Below are 24965 nucleotides of genomic sequence, written 5' to 3' on the forward strand. Positions count from 1 at the left end.
TCGAATCTCGCTTGGATTGAATATTTATGTTTATGCAAATATTTATTTCCGGTCTTGTTGTTTGTCCTTGTGGATCTCCCCAACGTGGCTCGGAGAGTATGTTATGCTCGTTATCGTATAGTCATCGTTACTCATAATAGGGAATATATCCGCCAACCCGCAGTAGAGACACATGGTGGATTAAGTTCTGATCCTTCTCCTACATAAATAAATAGGCCTATGCCCAGCATTGAAATGTGTGATGCATGACAGACTAAATAGTAAACCTAAATCATAATCAGTCCTACTGTGACTTGAGTAAGCAGCGAAAGCGAAGCATCATAGTGATTTAGGTTTGGTCCTTTGTCCTATATGGGCAAAGAGGCATTTACCCAGCAGTAGGCTAGGGCGTAATAAGCTAATTGAATAAATTCAATTAAACTATGAAAACTGCTTTTTATTGCCGAACACAACACGAATTGTAACTAAATTTAAACTTTAAATTTTAGATCTGGTTTTGCTACTTTAGATTTGAACTCGCTACAATATTTTTTTTCCTTTAATTTTTTTTTCTTAGATCTACGTCCCTTATTATTTCGCTTTTGTTTTTCTCATCATCATCATGATAATTACTTCAGCCTGATACAGTCCACTGCTGGACATAGGCCTCCACAAGTTCGTGCCAAAAATGGCGTGAACTCATGAGTTTTGCCCAAAGTCACCACGCTGGGTGGTCACCGCATGGCTGGCTTTGTTGGCTTGTTGGCATTGGCCACCAAAGAAGCTGCTGCCCGTCTTCGGCCTCTGTATTTCAAAGCCAGCGGTTGGATGGATGGCTATCCCGTCATCGGTCGGCTTTTAAAGTTCCAAGGTGGTATTGGAACTGTGTTATCCTTTAGTCGCCTCTTACAACATCCACGGGAAGAGAGGTTGTTTTTCTATTTTTAGTAATTTAGACTTCATAACAAACTCATAAGAACTTCGACTTATCATTTGTATGCCACGACTCGCATTGCTTTTATACCGTCATTAATTAGTTCTTAATGTTAATAGTCCGTACTAATGTAGCTTACATTCGTACTCCCAACCAAAAGTATTTACCAGCCAACTATTTATAACATACATATAGATTCTGTTAATCAATACTGAAGCTAAAAATATTAAATTTTCATATTTCTCTATCTTCACCCGCGGATGACGCTAAAACTACTGAATGGATTTAAATGAAACTTGTTATAGATTATAAAAATGCATAATAATTTATACAGAAAGTCAAAATCAAAAATAACTTTATTCAAGCAGATCGTTATTTTAAAAATAATAAAAGATTCAAAACTCGTTACATAATATAAAAACTTAGACGAAATTAAATGTAGCACGGATTTATTTATACCATAACAAGTACTAAATGCTTTTACGAGTTGAAAAGTTCGACCGTTCTGGAGTAAGTTTCAGAATAAGTTACGATGTTTAGACACACTGTGGCGGTGGGTACGAACTTCCGATTACGATTTCCATTTAGCGCACAATGCGCACGGTGTGTTGTTTCCTTCGTTTAAAATATTTGTCACGTTCACTTTTGCTTCAAAACATTCAAGAATACCAAGTATCGTAAAATATTTTGTACACATTTATTGTATATCAATTTATTTATTTTTTTAATATATATTTGGTACGTATGAGAATGGGTTCTTAAGTATGTTTTATACCGCTAGTTAATTAGGGTGTCATTATAAGTTTTAAAATTTCAAGGTTGCTATGATGACTTTTGATTCCCGTAGGGAATTACAGTAATTATTATTTTGAAACTAACAGTTGTCCGCAGCTTCCCTCGCGTAAAAATTGATAAAATTTTCAAAGAGAAGCTAAATCAGGGAGTCTTTAGACCACCTTAAATCAATCCTGTTGCGAAATTTGTTTTAAGTAGGCGTTTAGAAATTACTAACTATCTCCCTGCCAAATTTTAAACAGCTGACACAAAAATGACTTTCATACAAAATTGCTCGAGCCCACTTCACTTCAGCCTATTGCAATCTACTGCTGGGCATAGGCCTCCCCGAGTTCTGCATTTGTCTCCCCAACTCCTGTGTCTTGCTCATAGGCAAGCGGGTTGGTGACCGCAGGGCTGGCTTCGTCGCACCGAAGACACTGCCGCCCATCTTCGGCCTGTGTATTTGAAAGCCAGCAGTTGGATGTTATCCCGCCATTAGTCAGCTTCTTAGGTTCCAAGGTACTAGTGGAACTGTGTACAGATAACAGTACTACTAAGTACAGATTTTGTGACAGGACCAGATTAAGGTGGTCTACGTGCTCGAGCAGTAAAGAATATAGCTACTGCCTCTTTTCCCGTGGGGGTCGTAAAAGGCGACCGAAGGATAAACCTCGCCCAAAATCATCAGGGTCCTGGAGAAGGAAACTTCATTTAAATTTCACAATAATTAAATGACTTAACGATTTTATATACAGAATGTCCCAGAAAGAATGAATCATCCTGGAGCGCCTAATATCGTATATCAGGCACTCTAATAAAAATACATAAAATTATTTTTTTCCAAGTGGTGCCAATAATATGAGGTTTTTAAAAAAAATACGTTTTATCATATCGATATACGTTATTTGCGTATTATCTTTTTCCTTATAGACTATACTATTAGAAATGCAGTAAAGACTATGATTATCTATAGTACTTTTTTTGGAAAAAAAAATCAACAACAATTTTTAGCATGAAATTTTCCTTTTCGAATTTCGATTCAAAATTTCGAAATTTTGCCTTTCGTGAAAACAAAAAGTATGAAGACCTAAGCAGCCAACTACTTCAAAAATATGCGCAGTTAATACAGATTACAAAATGGTATAAAAAATAATTTTATTTAACGTTAAGATGCAAAAAGAGTAAGCTCGACTGAAAGAAAAAAATAATATTGGCTTAAATTATTACAATAAAAGCGTTAAGTTGTATATGAAATCTTTATTTCATAACAGGTGTTCGAATTTTCCGCCACCGACTCTGATACAAGCTGACCCTAAACAAGTATTACAGTAATCCTATTTTCAGAATGATTTTAAAACTTTCAAAGTCATTTAAGGAGGACATCAATAAACAAACAATGGTTTATACGTCATTTAATTAGGCTTACGTTTATTACAAATATTGTTATATTTTTACTGTTTTTAGTTAACTTCTGCATATAATATCAGCAATTTATTAATTTGGTAAAAAGAAAGTAGAAGTAAGCGCTCTTTTTACCAAATATTTTATAAGATTTTTACTAAGAGATCGGATAGAGGGTAGGACATTTTTTGGAAGGGTTACGTCTAACATCCCAAAAAATTTATTTTTTGAACCAGAATTAAGTTTTTTTTTCTTTTTTTTTTACTACGTAAAAGTGTTTGACTATATTTATGCAAGAAGTAATAAATAAATAATTAATAAATAAATAAGTCTTATCTAATACCAAATTAATAAAAAGATAAGGTTTGTCCGATAGTCTGTTAGTTTGAAATGGCTGATTTATGGAACTAATGAATCATTATTCCTTAGTATTATGGGTTATATTTCAATTTCCGAATAATAATAAGCTTGAACCAGAAAAAATTACAAATAATCCATTCTTAGACTCATGAAAGCAGATCGTAATCGTTAGTATTCAAGCAATATTAAAACTATACACGATTTAAAACTCCCCTTGGGACTTTCTTATAGTAATTATTAAGCTTAAAGTCCTTGGACCTTTAATAAGGGCCTTCTGTCAAGCCGAAGAACTGTTACAAAATAATACACTTACATAATAATCTAATAAACTCTAATTACACACAGATTTGTTTAATATTTATTCAAATATAAATTTTCCATTTCAACTATTCTTGTTAAAATGAAACTTTCACTTGTAATGTCCTTTGAAATAATCTCACATTCTTCTCCTGGGATTAACCTAAAAAAACCAATTTGAGTTTCTAGAGTTTTTGATCGAAAAAGTAATTCTGTTAAGTCAAGTAAATAATGTCATTATACAACCTTTAGCACTAGTCTAGTAGTTAAATACTTATTTAACATAGCGTTAATGAGATAATTTAACCAACGCGAAAGAAACTTTGGTAATTTTGTATTTAAATATACATAATTTTGTATTTATTTGACAATATTATAATTCTGTCGTCGTGATCACTGAACCAAGCTTAAACACGACAAAAGTCACTCTTTGCTTATACTACTTACTATTTTATGTATTTGTTTTAATATATTATACAATATTCGGGTACATATATATTGTATAATATACAAAAACAAATATCGTATATGTAACTGTGAAAAGTAACATCTGTGGAATGCTTAAAACATACGGAACTCCATTAAATTCTTTGGGTTTGTAGAACATTCCCTTTTCTTGAGTACCTTAAGTGTGTCACCCAAATCCACCCTTGTGTGAACCCAAAATGCACAAATGTATTTATTTTTATCATTTTTTAAGTTTAAGCATCAGTTGATTAGAGCATGCATTCCTATTCAGTTTACAAATTTTAATTAAATAATGTAAAATAATTGTGTTTGCTCGCAAACAAAAAAAAACCTACTTCAATTACATCGACGATTAATACAACGTAGATCGACGAAAAATTAGTCAAGTAACTACGCGTTATCAAAGATTACTCAAAAAGTAGTTGTTAGATCTCAATAAAATTTCTATGTGACCACATGACAAACATCAGCTTTCGATTAAATTAAAAATTATTAAAATCGGTACACCCAGTAAAAAGTTATCCGGATTTTCAAGAGTTTCTCTCGATTTCTCTGGGATCCTATCATCAGATCCTGGTTTCCTTATCATGTTACTAAACTAGGGATATTTTCTTTCCAAACAAAAAAAGAATTATCAAAATCGGTACACCCAGTAAAAAGTTATTGCGGATTTTCAAGATTTTCCCTCGATTTCTCTGGGATCCCATCATCAGAACCAATTGACACACACCAACCATCTTTCGATTAAAAAAATTGTCGAAATCGGTCCACACGGGCAAAAGTTCTGATGTAATATACATTAAAAAAAATACAGTCGAATTGAGAACCTCCTCCTTTTTGGAAGTCGGTCAAAAATTATAGTTACTGTTAAAGAGAACCCAAATACCCTCTCAAAACTTGTTTACAATTTAATTTAAATATTTGCGTTGACTTTAGTAAGAATTTAACGAAAATACTTACAATTTCTACGATCGTTAGAAATTTTTAAAGGTTGTATCGTCAAATGCATACATCAATCTCCATCTCGTCTTCTTTAATCTGTGTGATATTAGCGGAATGTGGCCTGGTCCTAGTGAAAATCATTGATCCTAATTTATAATGTTCTGTGGAAGTTTACAGAAAACCGTCCACAAACACTTGTTTTACACATAAGAAAAGTCAAAAATAAAGGGAAGAAAGTGTGCTTGGAATTTGAAAAGCACATCATTTTTGAGAGATAGAGGTTATCTTAAAACAATTTCTTATGAAGTATATCTAACACGTGTTTCAACGATTCCCCCGAGATATGCAGGTTATTGATCACCTAAATAAGAAAATAATTTGGTAATATATTGATAAGAAAATTGGTGAGACATTCATTGGTAATGACGTGAATTTTATTTTATTATAAGAGGTCTATAATAAATAATAGTATAAAAATTAAATTATTATTCCTTCGTGACGTTGCCTGCCTATTTTTAACCAATTTTAAAAACATATAGTTCTCAATTCGTGGGTGTACCGATTTTAATGATTCTTTTAATTTAAAGCTGATTTATGTTGTGTGGTTCCATTTAAATTGAGATCGACACTTGGAAAGTATTTTTTTGAAGTAATTTCTAGTAAGGTGTATTTTATTGAAGTTTATTTGAACCTACTTTGATATTAGTTGTCGATGTGTGTACCGTGTTTATTTGCGAACAAACAGAATTATAATATGTCTGACCACGTGGGTTCCGTATTTCTTATATCATCATACTCAAAACTTATAACTATATACGTAGGTAAAGTATATGTCTAAGCCCTTTTTACCTCTATCCACTCTTCCTTTTTACGTTTTTGGGTTTTAGGAACTAACAAAAGCGTGTGTGTGTATACTTACTATGACAATATAGTTGAATAGACTCTAAAGAAAAAAGTTGATAATTCAAAAGGTTAAGCGGATGAAGCATAATGGTTACAGTACCAACTCGTACTTATACATGAATACAATCAGTGTAAAATCTTATGTTTAATCAGTAAAGAGCATCCGTTAACGTTTACTGTAACACCGAAAAAGATCGTTAATGTAGAACTTTATTTTAAATGTTTTTTTTTTTTTTTTTTTTTTTTTTGTAGAAAATGGTACCACGGATCTTTTCTTTATTAAAAGATGCTAATATTAATATCGATGATATGAATATTCCTGTCGATAAAATAATAGTAAAAAAGAAATGGTAGTTTTGATTGTAGTCACAATGCATGCTAAATAAATGTTTGCATAGACCATACAAATGTTCTAGGTATTAGTGTTTGTGTTTCGCTTGTTGCCTAATCTCCGACACAACACTTCATCCTATTGGGGGACGTTGAGAAATAGCGTTTTTTTTATATCTTCAATTAGAAAACGTCCTAATTATTGTTTAAGAGACTTTAATGTACGGGTGAAAAACAATAATGTCTTACCAGTTCTTTAATTTTCTATTTGTGTTTTTTTTATTAAACATTATTAAAAAATAAATAAATAAAGTTACTATCATTATTTTCTAGAATACATCAAAATCTATAGTTTATATTATAATCTTATAAATAATTATAAATAACCACATGCCAGTGATCACAACGCTCTCAACAGTGCCAAAATATTAGCAAATGAAAATGATACTCAAAAAATATCAAATTTTACGTCTTCATGGTAGTTTTCGTGACCATTAATGCTTAAAAACGTATACGGTACAAATAATCCTAACTAAATGCTACTATAATCCACAATAAATCTAACGTTAGCTTATGAATATAAGAATAGAAAAATTCCCAAGAGCTCTTTCTGTCACTCCACATGTCTGTCATATTACGGCTACCCTCGCTGAGAAAACTGAAACACTGAATTGGTTTTTATATTTTTGTTAAACTTTATACATGTGTTTGTACAAAAACAAAAGTTTGAAGATTGAATAATTGAATGTTTTATTTTAATAACTAAATTAATTAACGTTTATTTTTATTTAATATTATAAATTTTAAGACTATTGTCTGCAACTAAATAACCTCATCAGATATTCTGTTAGATGCTTCCACTTTTTACTTATCTTTATTGATAAGGAAACCCGACGGCTTTTTTATTTTCAGATTTAAATATGACGTAGTATAATTATAAACCGATTATATGATGTCACCACAGATTAAAAATGCCGTGAATGTGTCACAGGAAATTATATTAAATCGAGAACCGATAGTTATGCTCTGATGCTCGCCACCCACTTCGTTACTCGTTTTAATTAATCAGCTATACAAAACGTGTTGCGTTTAACTGCGATTCGCGATCCTAGAGGAATCGAGAACACGTTTATATTATATGTTATAGCTATTTATAAAAGTGTTTTTAATAAAATGACTACTTGCCTAATTCGGGTTCGCCATACAGATGTTTGCCATGGTCTGGGTGGTGGGTGGTGCAGTCCTTGTGGGTCTCCCCACCATGCATCGGAGAGCACGTGATCGAGATCTTGTACAACTGATAGCGATCGTTACTCATAGTAGGGAATATATCCGCCAATCCGTGGTGAGTCCAGCAGTGAACTGCGATAGGCTGAAGTGATGAAGTGATGAACGCGCTTTACAATCAATGGCCACCAGTAAAATGAGAATCATTTATCGGCAGTTCGAAAACGAGAAAACCACTATCACTCTGGAACCGACAAAGATTTATGTAATTTATACGAACATGTGTGTACTGTGTGGCTACGATACTAAAGAATTTAGCCACCCCCTCTCTTCTCGTGGGTGTCGTAAGAGCCGACTAAGGGATAACACAGTTCCGCTACTACCTTGGAACTTAAAAAGCCGACCGGTGGCGGGATAACCATCCAACTGCTGGCTTTGAAATACACAGGCCGAAGACGGGCAGCAGCGTCTTCGGCGCGACAAAGCCAGCGCGGTCACCAACCCGCCTGCCAAGCGTGGTGACTATGGGCAAAACACATAAGTTCACGTTATTTTTGGCGTAAACTTGTGGAGGCCTATGTCCAGCAGTGGACTGTATAGGCTGTAATGATGTGTCATAGCGGGGATAGAAATAGCGCGCAACACAATATATTTCAGACTCATTATTCATAATTACCCTGGAATTCTAGAAATCCTTCCATTTTAGCAGTATATAAGACTACTTCTGGTGTATGTTTTTTCAAACAAAATTATTTCCATTAAAACAGATCAGTTTGATCGAAAATATCGCTAGAACACTCTTATTTAATAATTCCGTAAGAATATATTCTTTAAACAAAAAAACATCACCTATGGAGGTAATCCTAAGAAGATTTTTAAGTGTTGTCTTCTATTTAACATCTTTTATAGATTTTTAAGCCGTGTGGCTGCAGCAGTAAAGAATATAGCCACCCCCTCTCTTCCCGTGGGTGTCGTAATAAGCGACTAAGGGATACCACAGTTCCGCTACCACCTTCGAACTGAAAAAGCCGACCAATGGCGGGATAACCATCCAACTGCTGACCAAAGGCCGAAGACGGACAGCAGCGTCTTCGGTGCGACAAAGTCAGAAGCGGTCACCAACCCGTCTGCCCAGCGTGGTGACTATGGGCAAAACACAAATGAGTTCACGCCATTTTTGGGGTGAACTTGTGGAGGCCTATGTTTAACAGTGGACTGCGATAGGCTGAAGTGATGATGATAATGATGATAACCAGTCAAATGGAATAAGATAGAAATTCAATGTATTGAGTAATTTTCTACTGTGACTGATACGCAAAAAGGCATGACTGGTTATACTCGTAGAATAAATTACTCAACATGATGGATTTTTATTTTCTTAAGACATGGAAAGTATTTATTGTCATTTACTATAAATACTTTTTGGTTGGATAAAGTTTTTTATCGTAAGTCTGTTTCTGCGAACCATGATGGACAGTAGCTTCAGTATTACATTAGTATATGGTAGACTATATAGCCTTATATGCCGTGTGGTGTCGGCCGAGTAGAATAGCACTACCCCCTTTCTTCCCGTGGGGGTCGTAGAAGGCGACCGAGGGATAAACCTGGCTCAAAATCATCAGGGTCCTGCAAAAGAAAAACTTCATTTGAAACCCGGAATGGGGTCTCCGTTAAGCATTCGTGACATAGCTCTAAAATGCGAAAGACTCCTGCAGCCAAACTGGCTCCACACGTATTGACCCGTCGTTCCTGTGGGCCTAGCTATTGCGGTCGAGAGGGTGGAGCAGAGCTTAGGTAACTCTGCGTTTTCCTGAAGAGTGTCCTAGGCGACACAGCGTCTGTTTGACACTATCTAAATCGTCTGCAATAGACGGACTAAGGCCAATGAATGAAATATAGCCTTATGTACTAATTTGGCTGCTGGAACTAATCAGATTGCCATTAATATACATATACAAGGCTGTTAATGTCAATCAGGAAAGGAGACAATCCCGCATAACCCAAAGAAAAACATAACAAGCTATATTTCAAAGTCGTGTGAAGTATATCGTAAACATAAAGTTGTTTTTGTGATATATTTCGGAGTCTCTACTCAGGTCTGAGGTGACAGGGACAAGACTAAAACTGTAGGTGGGACCAACCATCCAAAGGTGGCGTCGGGTTTTTTTAAATGATTATCAACTTTATATAGACACAACAACTCATCCATATAACAGTGAGAAAAAATTTTGTGCAATCCTCCTAAAAACGTATGGCGTATTGATAGCTGACTCTCTCGCCTTCCGAACTGATATATTTTTTATAAATGAGTTCTATAGTAAATGTTAGGCCCGGATAAATTTAGCTTAGGTAGGTATGTAGATCGCAGTGTAGTGATCTACAAAGTCACTCAAGAGGCGTTTCATTTCAATGAAAAACAGGCCTCTTATTTTTATATCTATGATATGAAAAACATATACCTAGATTTTACAAACAAACTGACGCACATTTTCAAGCTTTCTGGCCACTATCGACACTTTTACTTTCGCCTTTTCTGTTTTTCGGCCTTAACCATGGAGTCTGTAACTTTGTCGAAATATCGACAGTTTCAAAATGACAATCCCGGTAAATCCTTTAATAGGTGTGTTGTGGTGACAACATTATTGAAATGAAAACTTCTTTTGGTGCACCGCACACACATTTTTTCGTAGGTAGTAAGCTAGGCTGGATAGTGGATACATCACGCTCTGAGGTGAAAGGCTCGATCGGGTGAACTCGTGACTTACTGCGATATTTATTGATTGCGATTGCCAATGAAATTTTCACTTCTACCGTGCAGTTTTAAGCACACACTCGCAGCTTTTTTTGTATAGCTTTGAATTTGTAAAACTTATTATAAAGCTAGACTTTTAGTTATAATACTTGATTTAAATACTCACTACTGTAAGACATTTTGAAAATAAACTCTTTTGAGCATAATAAATCTGTTCCCTTAGTGTATCTACTTAGTATTTGCTTCAAAGAACACACATCGTTAACTGAACCAATAATCGTGTAAATTAATTAGTGCATAAATGATAGGCTACATTTAGAAATCTAGAAATAGATTTCTGCGACATTTTCTATTACCTTTTACTACTAAAATTAAGTAAATTATATAATTAAGTAAGATTATTTGACTGTAAAATACATTGAAAAGATTCAAATTCTGGCTTGTTCTTAATCCTTACTCACGTATTAAAATTATACGCTATAATCAAAATTTATTAAAATATCTTGTGTTTAAATGAAGTATTTATACAGTCACAACTAAGGCGTTTAGTCGATAACCTGTCACTAATTCAAAATAATTTTTAAATACAGTTTTCAGTTGTATTTCTTTTTTAACTTCGTTCTGTTTTAAAATACAAAGTTTAACAATTAAGAGATGACTTGGTAGTAACAAATAATTTTATATATTTTTTTTTAATACCACTAGGTCGACAAACAAGCGTACGGCTCACCTGATGGTAAGAGACTACCGTAGCTTATAAGTGCCTGCAACACCAGAAGCGTCGCAAGCGCGTTGCTGACCCAATCCCCAATCCCCCCAGGAGCTCTGGTCACCTTACTCACCAACAGGAACACAATACTGCTTGAAAACAGTATTATTTAGCTGTGATCTTCTGTAAGGTCGAGGTACTACCCTAGTCGTGCTGCTCCATATTTTGAGCAGGAAATTCCTGCTGTGACCTACCTCAGTTGTATTGTATTTAACTCAATTTTAAAATTTGTACAACTTGACTCTAATCTGGGACCTAGACTATAAAAATATTCAAAATAATCATTGAATTATTAAGTCACTCATTCAAAATGATTCAAATCCAGCAGTTGGGTGGTTATCCCACCATCGGTCGGCTTTTTAAGTTCCAAGATAGTAATGGAACTGTGTTATCCCTTAGTCGCCTCTTACGACACCCACGGGAAGAGATGGGGTGGCTATATTATTTGATGCCACAGCCGCACAGCATTTTGATATTGAGATGACATGATTGAGATTTTTCTATAGAGTAGTAAATACATACACGTTTCATTACTAAAAAATGCAACGATACATTATATATTGGTACTTCACTTTTTATTAAGTACTTGTTAGCTTGGTTAATCTGATAATAAGTAGGTACATATTAATGTAATTATTGTATGAATAATTATTTATTTCATCATTACAGCCTACACAGTCCACTGCTGGAGATAGGCCTCCACAAGTTCACGCCAAAAATAACGTGAACTCATGTGTTTTGCCCATAGTCACCACGCTGGGCAGGCGGGTTGGTGACCGCAGTTCTGACTTTGTCGCACCGAAGACGCTGCTGCCCGTCTTCGGCCTGTGTATTTCAAAGTCAGTAGTTGGATGGTTATCCCGCCACCTGTCGGCTTTTTAAGTTCCAAGGTGGTAGTGGAACTGTGTTATCCCTCAGTCGCCTCTTACGACACCCACGGGAAGAGAGGGGGTGGCTATATTCTTTAGTACCGTTATTTATTTAATGTCTCTTAATCTCTATAGCTAACTTGTATCTTACAGATACAGGACATAAAATTTATATTTTTTTTTCAAAATGGAGTTCTCATCGTTTATTCGCTGTTGGCAAACAAGCGTACGGCCTAGCCTAATGGTCAATGCTCACCGTAGCTTGCAGACATCCGCAACACCAAAAGCATCGCAAGCGCCTTGCCGACCCTACCCCTGAACCTCCCCAGGAGCTCTGGCCACCTTGTTCATCACAGGAACATAATACTATTTAGGACGCACTTTATTTAGCTGTGCTCTTCTTCAAGGTTGAGATACCTCCCCAGATAGGCTGTTCTAGATTTTTAGCAGGATCCTACTATGCCCTACCTCAATAAGAGAAATTTTAATAAAAATATTTTCTAGTAGGTACTCATACAAATAAAATTTATTTTATTTTAGGGTAAATAGAATATATGAATCACAGAAGTAGGAAATGGTGGTCTATAAAATTTTGCAATTGGTACTGTTGGAGTATTTGGAAAACCGACGTTAATTTTTGTCGACAATTAGTATAGTAGATACAATACAGATTATTAGGGATAATTAAAAATTACTAGTCAGATCTAGGTCATATATATCGGACTATACGATAGTAACCAGCTTTCGATGGAAAAAAAGAATCATCAAAATCGGTTCACCTAATAAAAAGTTGAAAGATAATACATATAAAAATACAATCGAATTGGAGGCCTCCTGCTTTTTCGAAATTGTTTAAAAATAGTTAAATTTTTCATATTTTTTTATAGTTAGCTATACAGTTTTATAAAAATTTCAAGCCTTTTATTAGCTGTAGCGCCATCTAGCTTGTAGTTACTGTTATGTAACAAATTTTATTATGAGCAACTTAAAATCACATGTGTACTTATGTACAACAGCTAGATGGCATGATAAACTGTTCTTATAAGTAACATTTATCTTTTCACGATCTTAAAAATAGATGAAAACTAACAGTCTAATGTTGAAACCCTTAATATTTTTTATTTAATTGCATTCAGAATACTTCAAATCGTTTTTATAATCTTTCTTAAAATCTATAAACCAACAAACCAATGATTAAAGACAAAAAGTTCATGTTTTATCTATGCAACAAACTGGCATCACTTGTCAATGTTTGACGTTGACAATTTGACATACGTTTGAAATTTCGAATTCGAAAATAGAACACAAGAGTTAACGAATTCGAAAATTAACAAAGTTATTTTCTAACTGTGATATTTTAAGTTTTACTAGAAATGAATATATTACAAACCCTGTTAGAAACTTATCCAAAATATAATATTGACAAACAAGCGTCATCTAGTTATGTGGAAATGTATACAAAAGAAAAATCTGACATAGTATTAGTATACGCCAAGGTTTTAATAATTTAATTGAAGTTATATTATATTTGCACGAAATTATTTCAATATTCTAATAAATATATATTTATTTCCAGACAAAACAATCGAATACTATATGTGATATAGGAAGCAATAAGAAAAATGAAGCAGGTTAGTGAAACACTTAAAACTAAATAAAAATAAAAATTTATGAATATATTTTAAACATTTTGTGGCTTTTAATAATATAAAAAAAGCTAATGTCCATTAGCTACAATTAAAAAATATTTGAATATAGAACATACTTGATGTACGCAGATATAACAGATTTTTTTACTCAATTATGAGTACCTTTATATAAGCATTACGTTTTCAAAAAATAATAAATAAAAACTAATATTCATTTGCTGCACATTAAAAAGTAAAATAAGATAAGATCAAATAATATACACATTTAATAAAATTTATTTTTTTTCCAGAGGAGTTAGAACTAACAGGGTCACCTCTCAAACTAGATTTAAGTCTACATACTATACTGGATGATACCATGGTAAATGATGAACCTCAATTGTGGAGAAAAGAAGAAATATTCCATGGACCCATTGATATAGATACATCAAGGTTTTTTTTTCTATTTAAATAATGTTACATGTATAATTTTTTAAATGTCTGAGTGGAGTCTTGATAAGATAGGATTTTACATGGAATTATTATGCTAAAGATATTCTAAGAAATATTAATAAAATTACAGGAAATAGGCATTTATATATTCATCATCATATATTTAAAAATGTACAATGAATATTGCTATAATTTCAAATATTTTTTTTTTTTTTTTACTAAAGGCAAATAGCAAACCTCTACAACAAAAGTCTTAGTGACTCTACTAAAGAAAATGCAACACCTCTATGGGTGCTATGTAACCCCAGTTCCGCTGAGAAAACATTGTTGATTACCGTCCAGTCTAATGAGAACTGCTTTGCTAGGGGTATTGTAACATATGAGGGGTCTTCAACACTGGATGAATTAGATATAGAAAAATATGTAGATGATTATGTTGCATATGAAAAAATTCCTGAAGAGGCGGTAATGCTGTTTTTTCTATTTGTGTTTTTCTTTTCTTTAAAGTAAATTATAAATGTTTAATATCAATATTGAGTATCAGAATTCTATTTTTGAATTAGTTAATATGACAAATTTTAGATTAATTTCTTGCAATAGTAAGATTAGTTATATATTGTGTATTTGCTTTTAATTAAGTATTAAACAATTAAAACAATTTGAATAATTCTTTCAGTATTAGAAAAATCATCTGTTACATTAAAAATTCATTCGATGATAAAATTTGTAACAGCTTTTGCTACTGCTAAGATAACATAGATAATTTCACTTATTTCATAATTTTCATTTTAGACAAAAACAAAGTTTCTGTGGAATGTAATATTAAACATTACGCAATAAATTTAATAATTAAAATTATAAATTCCATTCAATTGTTTCCAGATAAGTTTAAACGTAGACTGTAAATACATAGTATCAGGAATATCATATGATTCTTTAACTATGGAGGAACAACTGAATGCTCCGCATGGTGGTGTCACCGAACTGTACTGTGAGTGGACATCTAGGACTCTGATCACTCCATTTATCAGCTGCAAAGTACATTTTGTAAGTAATTTCTGTATGTAGGATTACATGTGAAATCTCAATGGGATAATATTTACAATGCTTATTTGAATATCTCTGTTTATATGTAACTAATATACAGCACTTATAATTTATATACAAAACTTGATGAACATAATATATTATTGAAGGTAAATAAATTGCTTTCGTTTTGGTTAAGGCTTACTTTGCCATATTTATTAATTCGTAATATACATATTTAATTAAATGTAATTTGTAAATAAAGTAATAGAAATTGTCCAAAAGCTTAATATTAAAATATGCTGTAAGCTTCGAAAGTACCAGTTAAATTTTAATTTCAAAAATAAATAAAAAGGAGTACAAAATAAAATGTACTGTGTGGCTACGGTACTAAAGAATATAGCCACCCCCTCTCTTCCCGTGGGTGTCGTAAGAGGCGACTAAGGGAAAACACAGTTCCTCTACCACCTTGGAACTTAAAAAGCCGACCGATGGCGGGATAACCATCCAACTGCTGGCTTTGAAATACACAGGCCGATGACGGGCAGCAGCGTCTTCGGTGCGACAAAGCCAGCCTTGCGGTCACCAATCTGCCTGTCCAGCGTGGTGACTATGGGTAAAACACATGAGTTCACGTTATTTTTGGCGTAAACTTGTGGAGGCCTATGTCCAGCAGTGGATTGTATAGGCTGTAATGATGATGACAAAATAAAACTATCATGATAGATACAAACACAATAGGTATATGTCTTATATGGGTATTTTTCTTTTTTTACTCATTATACTATTTCTTTAACAAAAAAGATTAAAAAAAAATAACTTTTTTCATTTCTTTAATAGTTTATAAATAACATACTCTTGTTTATTTTATTTATTTTTATTTTTTTGAATACATTTCAGCAACAAGAAGTAACAATAGGACATTTAGCGAGTCCCTGCAATGCTATATGGAAATCAGTTTCCTCTCTTCATAATATAAATCAGTTACTTGTGGATATGACAGCAGCTGGCATGAACTCTGTTAATTTAGAAACTGCTGTAATAAGGTAGTAATTTATACTTTTTGATTAATATTAATAATAACCTCATTTGTCTTGTTTTTTAACCGATTTCAATTCTTCTTTTTTTTTAATGTGTGTGTGTGTGTCTGTGTGTGTGTGTACTGATTTTTATGAACCTTTTTTTTGAATTGAAAGCCAGTGTTTGTTGTGTAGTCCCATTTATATCTAACTAATAATGAGATTTCATGAGCATTTTTTGAGCTATCTCTAATAATGTGTATTTTCTTGACTATTTTTCCGTTTTATTTAGATGATGTACTTGTTCATGTAATTAAAGTATGTTTTGTTTGGTTTTGAGCAAACACAAGTGTTTAGTACCAAAATTTACCGAAATACAAAATAAATGAAGACTGCACTCGGCCCTCAGTAGGATGAAAATCACATGCATGAGTGGACATGTTACACACCATTAGGACATCAACTATTTGCTCAATTATTTCATATACACAACCAGGTCAGCAAACAGCAAAGCAGGATAGTAAACAATTACTATACCTTATAGAAACTTGCAACACCAGAAGCATCAAGTGTGTTGCCGACCTTACCCCCAATCCCCAAAGAGCTCTGGTCACCTTACTAACCACAGGAACACAACATTTCTTTTCAACCGCTTTTCTATGCGCTGTCCTATACCCAAAGGTTGTCTGGAAGAAATCGCTCTTTTAGCGATAAGACCGCCTTTGTACATCTTCCTCAAATTATACTACTTTTGTTTGTATCTTTTAATGGTGTGCAATAAAGAATATTATTATTATTATTTCTTGATCGCATCGCAGTATTATTAAGCTCTGATCTTCTGTACAGTCAAGGCACTTCCCTAGTCGGAGAAGACTCCAGATCATAATCTGGCAGGATATTTCCTAATGTGCCTTTCCTCAGTAAGTCTCTATCTAAGTTTTCTAACCCATACATATTTTACACCATTCCAGAAACATAATTCCCGGTATGAAACGTCTAAATAACTCGAAACGTATAAACAATCTCCTCAGCGAAACTGAAATATACACATATACAGCAGAATGTCCCGCTGGAGGCTGTATCTGTGTCACGGATGACACTACAAGCTTGAGGGAATGTATGAATGCAATGTGCTCTCAAGGGTCTAGTAATGATTTTACTTATAAACTTTGGGATATATTGCGAGGTGAGTTTTTAGTATTTTTAGTTTTTAGTATTCTTTTATTTTTGAGGGAATACATTTGTTTAAATAGGTCTGAATCTTGTACGGTATTGATAATTGTTTGTTCTACTTTAACCATAGAGGGTATAAAATATCTTGCTTATAACTTAACGTTCTCAAAGTTTACAAGATAAAGTTTTATGTTATGTGACCGTTTTTTGATATAGGTTTTATGGACTAGTTGGATTCTATTATTTTTTAAATAATTTTTTAATTGTTCAGCATATTAAATGTACTCACAAACTTATTTTTTAAATGTTTAATTGTGTCAATCAAAAATATATAGAAATTTTTGTTGTTTTTTTATTTTCAGACTGTGAAACAGCAGAAGAACTGATAACATTATTAATTCAAGCTCTGAAGTTCATTTCATCTGGTAAAATAAGGCCATTTGTAAGTAAAATTAATATATTTTTAACATTAATTGATGACTTAATGTCCAACTGCCTTGTCCAATGCCTTTTCTGGTAACGAGAACGATTGAAGAACGATTCGCCATATTTTCCACTGTTATACTGGTAGATCTATACATCTTATTCTTTTCCCTCATGTTTTAATGTTGATTGACCTTAATGTATAATAACAAATATTATTTTTTCGGTAGATAACACAAACAACATTAATGTCTGATTACAGTGGCATTCTAATAATATTGTGCAAACCTTTAATTTAAGTGTATAATTGTATAACTTGTGGTAATGTTTTAATGAATGAAGTTGTTTTATGTACTTAATTGGTATGCCTTTATTAAATATAATAAATAAGTAATTTTACATGAAACGTGTATCCTGACAGTAAAAAGCACTTCAGTAGTCGTCCATTACTCATATGATGTATTTTATAGCAACTTTTTACTATGGTCCTTAGTAATAATATGTGGTTAAGTAATTACACTACTTACTATCTCACGCCCAATTATTACGTGTATTTTTTGGTACAACGTATATTAAAAATTTTGAGAATATAATCTTGAACTCTATATAACTCTATACTCTGATCGAATTTTAGCAAATTAAGCATTGTGATAAAAGTGTCAGATTAAGGTTGCAGTGTGTTAGTTGTTTGTTTCATTGATTTAGAAATCTTGATTTTAACGAAAAATCACACATGATATCTCATTACAGCCTTCAGGCCTCACATGATTAATTAACCCCTAATTACTCTACACCTTGCTGAATAGAAGATATATATAAAAAAGTGTGTGTATCATCTCCGACGCAAGTCTGGAGTTTACTCCTTCGGATCGACTGTCTAAATAGGCACAAAAAAGGCTTACAGTCTGAGAAAAAGATTAATACCATATCAAATGGTAAATAAACGAATCAAATGACGCCATCCGATAGATGGCGTTACGAGAAACGTAACGAAGTCAATTGTTCAGTAGATCATACTTCTCATATTTTTTTCAGACCAGAGAGTAAACTGTAATAATAAGCATTTAAAATTTAATAGTATGGGTTTTGGATATCAGTAGTATTAATAGAATATTATAAATACGGAATATTTTTAACTAATTTTATAATTAGCTAAAACTAAAAAATTTCAACAGATCGACGTCAACAACAAAACATACCTATCGAAACTAGTACTGAAACTCTCACGAGGTCACTCTCAAACCGCTAAAGTACTAAAAAACCTAAGGTCTAGTCCACCACAGGCATTATCTCTCGTCGCTCAAGTCGGGATAGAAAAGTGTATGTGGGAGTACACTAGGATTATGTCGCTTCTAGAACATTCCTTCTTTATTGCTGGGATCTGGAATACTGATGCCAAGTAAGTATTTAATTATGTTGTTTTTTTTCCAGCAGCTTGTACATTTATGTCCCATTGTTAGGCTGGGATCTTTTCACCTATTCGGATTCGCCTATTATAAGAATTTCGATTTACCACCAAAAGTTACGTCTTAAGTGAATCATTTTAATACACTATAATCTTGAAGCTATTGAACAGACTACAGAATTTTTAATATTTAAATATTTGCTCAAAAACTTTAACCTTGATAGATTAAAAAAAAAAAAACAACAGCGGTAGTCTAAATTTAAATACGATATCATTAAGGAAAAATGCTTACTATCCAGTATCTCAAGTAGGATCACAATTTTAAAAATATTAAACTAACCACGTCTCCAGAAATATGTATTTCCTATGCTGTTCTATTGCTTATTTAAATTGAACTTTCTTGTCTTCGAACTTTTATCTGTAATCTTAATTTGATACATGTAATTTAGTATGTAATAATTGAAATTTTATTTGACAAGTAATTTTTTTTTAAATCATTGACTTGGAGCAAGGATGAACATCACGCGGCCCGAAGGTCGCAAGTGGCCCGTTTAACATGCGTATGCGGCCCGCCAAATCTTTACTTTTTTTTTAATTTTATAGTTTTTCAAACTAATATTTATTATAAATAAAGTTTCGTAAATTATTAATAAGAGTTAAAACTAATTGCGGCCAGCCAAAAAAAAAATTTTAATTTTCATTGGCCCATTGATTAAAAAGGTTGCTCACCCCTGACTTGGAATATAACTAAACTGCGAAAAACTATATTTTTATTTTATATATTTTACAAAATATTTCAAGGTCGCACGAATCAATCGAACAAATAAACCAGACGATCAACGATATGACGATGGGCGGAGACTTCACACTGAATCCGTTCGAAAGTCTAACAGGCACCGACCACTCCATAAGACTAGATACTGAGTCGTTTTGCATTGAAGACTGCAATGATTTGACCGTTGACGACTTCGCTTCTCTCAAGAAACACGGCTTGGTTAATGAAAAGAAAGATGTTAATGAGGTAAGTCAGTAATAACAAAGAAAATAAAACTTTATAGAACATTCTAAAAAGGCTTGAAAGTTTATAGATATGTCATATTGGGCTCATTTGCTAGTATAATAGAAGGGATTAAGTAAATGTGAAGATTTTGTTATTGAAGCAAAAACTCTTTACGCACGCTTGATTTAGAGAGTAAGCTGATTAATTCGTGAAGAGGGCGTTACGAAAAGTGTGATCGGGCGAGGCGAACGGAAGTTGAGAAGGTGATATAAGTTAGATGGAGCTGAAGAAGTTTTATTTCAGTCGTGTGGTCTAAAGCACACTCGTTTTATTATTATATTGTTGTTATAAATTTTCTATACTTTTTGGCAGGTACCCTTAATATCAGATGAAATAGACATCAGTCCATGGAAAAATCTTCTCATGAAATTCGCTCAAGTTCATGTCTGCTTGGAACACTTGTACCGCGCTGAGACGTGTCTACGAGCTGACTTTGGTGAGTATTAAATAAAAGTAGATTGTTATAGATACTATCATCATCATCACTCCAGCCTATCACAGTCCACTGCTGGACATAAACCTTCAGAAGTTCGCGCCAAAAATAGATACATACTTTAAGTATTATATTATTATATATATATTTATAGTAAGTGATATTAATGTGCAATAATGTGTTACGTTTGTATGTGATTGTATATTTTTCTACTTCTAACTTGAATCAGTGTATGACATACATTTTTTTTGTATTAAAACTGAACTAATTGTGTGTTTGTGTGTGCGTGTAACATGTACGTGTTTATTTTCACATGCGTGTGCGAGCGAATGTGTATTTCCACGTGTGCGTTTGTTTGTTTGCAATTATGAAACCATGTCAAAAATACCTATCAATAGGTATACAAAAATTTATTGAACATTTAAATATTCTTTTGTTTTAGCTCAACTAAAACCCATGGCATCGAAATTGTTAGAACACTATGTATCAGACAGATCTCCGGTAAAAACTGTTGGACAATTGCTAAGCGACCCCGTTCAGAAGATATGTATACCAATTGCTAACAGTGTTGTTCAAGATCATTTAAAGTAAGTACATGTATAATTAAACAAAACTGCAATAATACTAGCCAACCCCAAAACTAACACCCAAGATAATACTGTAAGAATTGCTATCACTTAAGATCAAGAGTAATGTAGAGGCCAATACCTTTAAAAAATCAAGTTTAAAGATTTTATAATGACTGCGTTAAAACTAACTTATCAGTTGATTCACTAGTCCGATGGAGCAGTTTGTAGTGGCCCTTCTTTCTGTTCCGCGGTTTGCGGGTTCGATTCCCGCCTTACTCTGGGTGTGATATTTGTATTTATATATTTATATATGTAGTATTTCTGAGCATATTTATAACAAAAAAAATTTTTTTTAGCTAAAGTAGTATGTTACCTATAAAGCACTAAGTACACAAGGTATACAAGCACTAAGTTGCTTACCATAGAAACAGACGACCGTGTGTGTATGTTATAAGATTTAAAAAAAAAATACATTTGTAGGCATTTAAGTTCGTGCATATAAAAGCAAATATTAGCTTCAGTTCAAAAAAAAAAAAAAAAATACTTAAAAAACTTTATAACTTTTAAAAAATAACTGTTAAGTGTGAGGCGTTTAATAATTATTTATTTTATTTTTCAACAGAAAACCCGCCCTTTGGTACAGATTGGAATTGAAAAGAAAAGAAGAAACAGAAAAGTTAGTGAGAAGTTCTAAAGTCACGTACGTTTTCTCTCAAATGCCAGTGTTCCCCCCACAAGTATGGCAGAATTTAGGTAAGTTATGAAATTTATAATACATTAATGTTAAAAATTTATAATACATAAATTTATAATACATTTGTTCAGTGAACTCTTTGTTTATAAATTTGAAAAAATGCAATGTAATAACTTTTAGTAGGAAGCGTTTTTGTATAAATTATTGCTATAAACTGAATGGCGAAGTGTTATCGAGGGTTGATGTGGTAAGAGATCTTGGAGTTATTATTGACTCCAAATTACTCTTTGATGAGCACGTCGATTATGTAGCTAACAAAGCCTATCGTATGTTGGGATTTGTGCTCAGGATATCCGAGGAGTTCAAGCATGCTTCCACCCACACACTTTTGTATAATGCATTTGTTAGACCTATTCTAGAGTATGCTTCTACTGTTTGGAGTCCTCAGTACGGGTGTCATATTTGTAAAATCGACCGTATACACAACAGGTACCTAAAGACTATAACAGCAATCTCTTCGGAAAATTTGAATGTTATGATAAAACCTATGTCGGCCGTTGACCGGCGTTTTCAGCGGGATCAAGTTCTGTTGTATAATATTGTGAACCAAGTAATTGACTCGTCATATTTGGTTTCAAAATTAAATTTTAAGTGTCCACGTTTAAATTCTAGACATAAAATTACATTTGACATCCCAGCTGCAAGAACAAAATTTTATAAAAACGCGTTTATTAACAGAAGTTGTGCCCAGTACAATAATTTGTTTATAAATATTGACATTTTTCATCTCTCTCTCAATCAATTTAAATTGCATGTGATGAATGCTTTGATTTAATGTCATCATTACATCATTACAGCCTATACAGTCCACTGCTGGACATAGGCCTCCACAAGTTTACGCCAAAAATAACGTGAACTCATGTGTTTTGCCCATAGTCGCCACGCTGGGCAGGCGGGTTGGTGACCGCAGTACTGGCTTTGTCGCACCGAAGACGCTGCTGCCCGTCTTCGGCCTGTGTATTTCAAAGCCAGCAGTTGGATGGTTATCCCGCCATCGGTCGGCTTCTTAAGTTCCAAGGTGGTTGTGGAACCTTGTTATCCCTTAGTCGCCTCTTACGACACCCACGGGAAGAGAGGAGGTGGCTAAATTCTTTAGTGCCGGAGCCACACAGCACATTTGATTTAATGTATCTTTGACAGATGTTATGATATTCGTGATGTTCTTCTTAATTTGATTTTATTTTTTGATTTTAATTTAATTATGATTTTAATTGTAGCTTTGATCCTTAATTATTTGATTTGTGATTTTTTAAACTGTTTTTTTTTTTAATTTATTTGTTTCATAATGCCCGTAATGATTTTTGAATTTCTTTATTGATTACTTTTTTTTCTCTCAATGATTGTTAATCAATTTATGTTTTTAGTATTATTATTAAGTTTTTTGATATTGAACTATTGTTGTGAAGCATCTCTTCTGAACTATGTCATATGTTCTTTTTTAATATCGGAAACTATTTTTGGTTAAGTGATACTATTTTGTTGTGTATTCCTGTATATTTATGTAATACCGTTTGTTTCCAAAATAAAGTAAAATAAAATATAATAAAAAATTAATAAATTCATACTAGAGACTCGCCCTGGCTACATACATCCGAGCTCCGACTTACCGTGTCGGTGCTCGGTGCAGGTTCGATCCCCGCTGGAACGCTCGATTTTTGATATGATATTAAAAAATGTTTAGAATTCCTAATGTGTGGGTAATACAAAAATAAAATCGTACAAAGTACATGCAATTTTATTACTGATACATACTATGTAGACAGTTATTTTAGTTTCAAAAGATTTAACATGCAATCAACCCTTGTATGTGTAATATTTGTTCCAGAACCGCCAACAGAAGAATTAGCAGAAGTAACAACGATAGAAGAATTAAAATATAACTGCACTAAATATATTAATTTAAGTAATAAATTAACAAGAAAATTAGATTTATCAATGAGATAATTAAAAAAAAAAATACCATTTTTTTATAACATTTTTAAAAGATCAAGCTTATAATGTATTTAAACGTTTAATCTTTTTTAAAGATAATCTTTTAACGCTGTGAATAAACCGATTTTATTAAATCCAGATTTTCTTTAATCTCTGTTCATTGAAACGGATTTGTATCTTACTTTGTTATGTGTGCTCATCGGCCACAAGTAGTATAATAGTATTTTTTAAGTAAAATTTCTCTACGCATGCTTGACTGGGGGAGTAAGCTTTTGAATGGGTGACGAAGGCGTTACGAAAAGTGCGATCGGGATAGGCGAACGGAACGATAGAGCCAGTTGAGAGTACACATTTTCTTTCTCTCTTTCTCTGTCAGGCAGTTACGTTGCTTATATCTAAGACACAGTGCAGGCCTATTGTGCAGAAGTTTCACTTCAGTCGTGTGGTCTAAAGCACGCTCGTTTATTTTTTATTTATTACTACTTAAAAGTAGGAAGGATAAATCCTATTTTAAAACTTTATCTGATATATAAAATTCTCGTGTCGCGGGGTTTGTAGTTAAACTCCTCCGAAACGGCTTGACCGATTCTCATGAAATTTAGGTAGCATATTGGGTAGGTCTGAGAATCGAACAACATCTATTTTTCATCCCCCTAAATGTTAAGGGTAATTCACCCCTATTTTTTTTTTTAATTTTTAGACGAATTATATATTTTTTATTTTATGATGATTTGGCGTTGAAAAATACATACAACCCTAAATTTTCACCCTTCTACCATCAACCCATATTTTTAATTAGCGTTTAGCGGGAAGACAAAGTTTGCCGAGTCAACTAGTTTTAATAATATAAAGTTTACAATCCACAAGTTTGCTTAAGGAAGAACTGGGTATCTTGACAAAGTTACACTTGAAAATATGTCTCAATAACACTTTCATGTATTGCGGAGTTCATATGAAAAATAATTTTCTTATTTTCATATTACTACTCCACTTGTACGAGTAATAATGCACGCGTGCTATTTTTATAATCTCAAGAAATAACTGTCTAACTAACTTTCCAGTTTTTTTTTTTTACGAAATCA

The 24965-nt window shown here is 33.0% G+C and overlaps 1 protein-coding gene across 1 annotated transcript; it reads left to right on the forward strand.

Moving 5' to 3' along the window:
• Window positions 1-13287: 13287 nt before the first annotated feature.
• LOC123657797 (protein zwilch) lies at window positions 13288-23877 on the forward strand (the record flags this gene model as incomplete). The annotated part of the gene is made up of 14 exons (XM_045593304.1): window positions 13288-13504; window positions 13585-13635; window positions 13950-14089; window positions 14314-14554; window positions 14972-15136; window positions 16016-16161; window positions 17106-17320; window positions 17670-17749; window positions 18906-19129; window positions 19937-20156; window positions 20508-20631; window positions 21071-21215; window positions 21820-21950; window positions 23777-23877. Coding segments are annotated over exons 1-14 (2106 nt in total), but the record flags the coding sequence as incomplete, so codon positions are not given.
• Window positions 23878-24965: the final 1088 nt, after the last annotated feature.

Source organism: Melitaea cinxia, chromosome 11 (genome assembly GCF_905220565.1).
Source record: "Melitaea cinxia chromosome 11, ilMelCinx1.1, whole genome shotgun sequence".
In the NCBI taxonomy this organism is placed as follows: Eukaryota; Metazoa; Arthropoda; class Insecta; order Lepidoptera; family Nymphalidae; genus Melitaea; species Melitaea cinxia.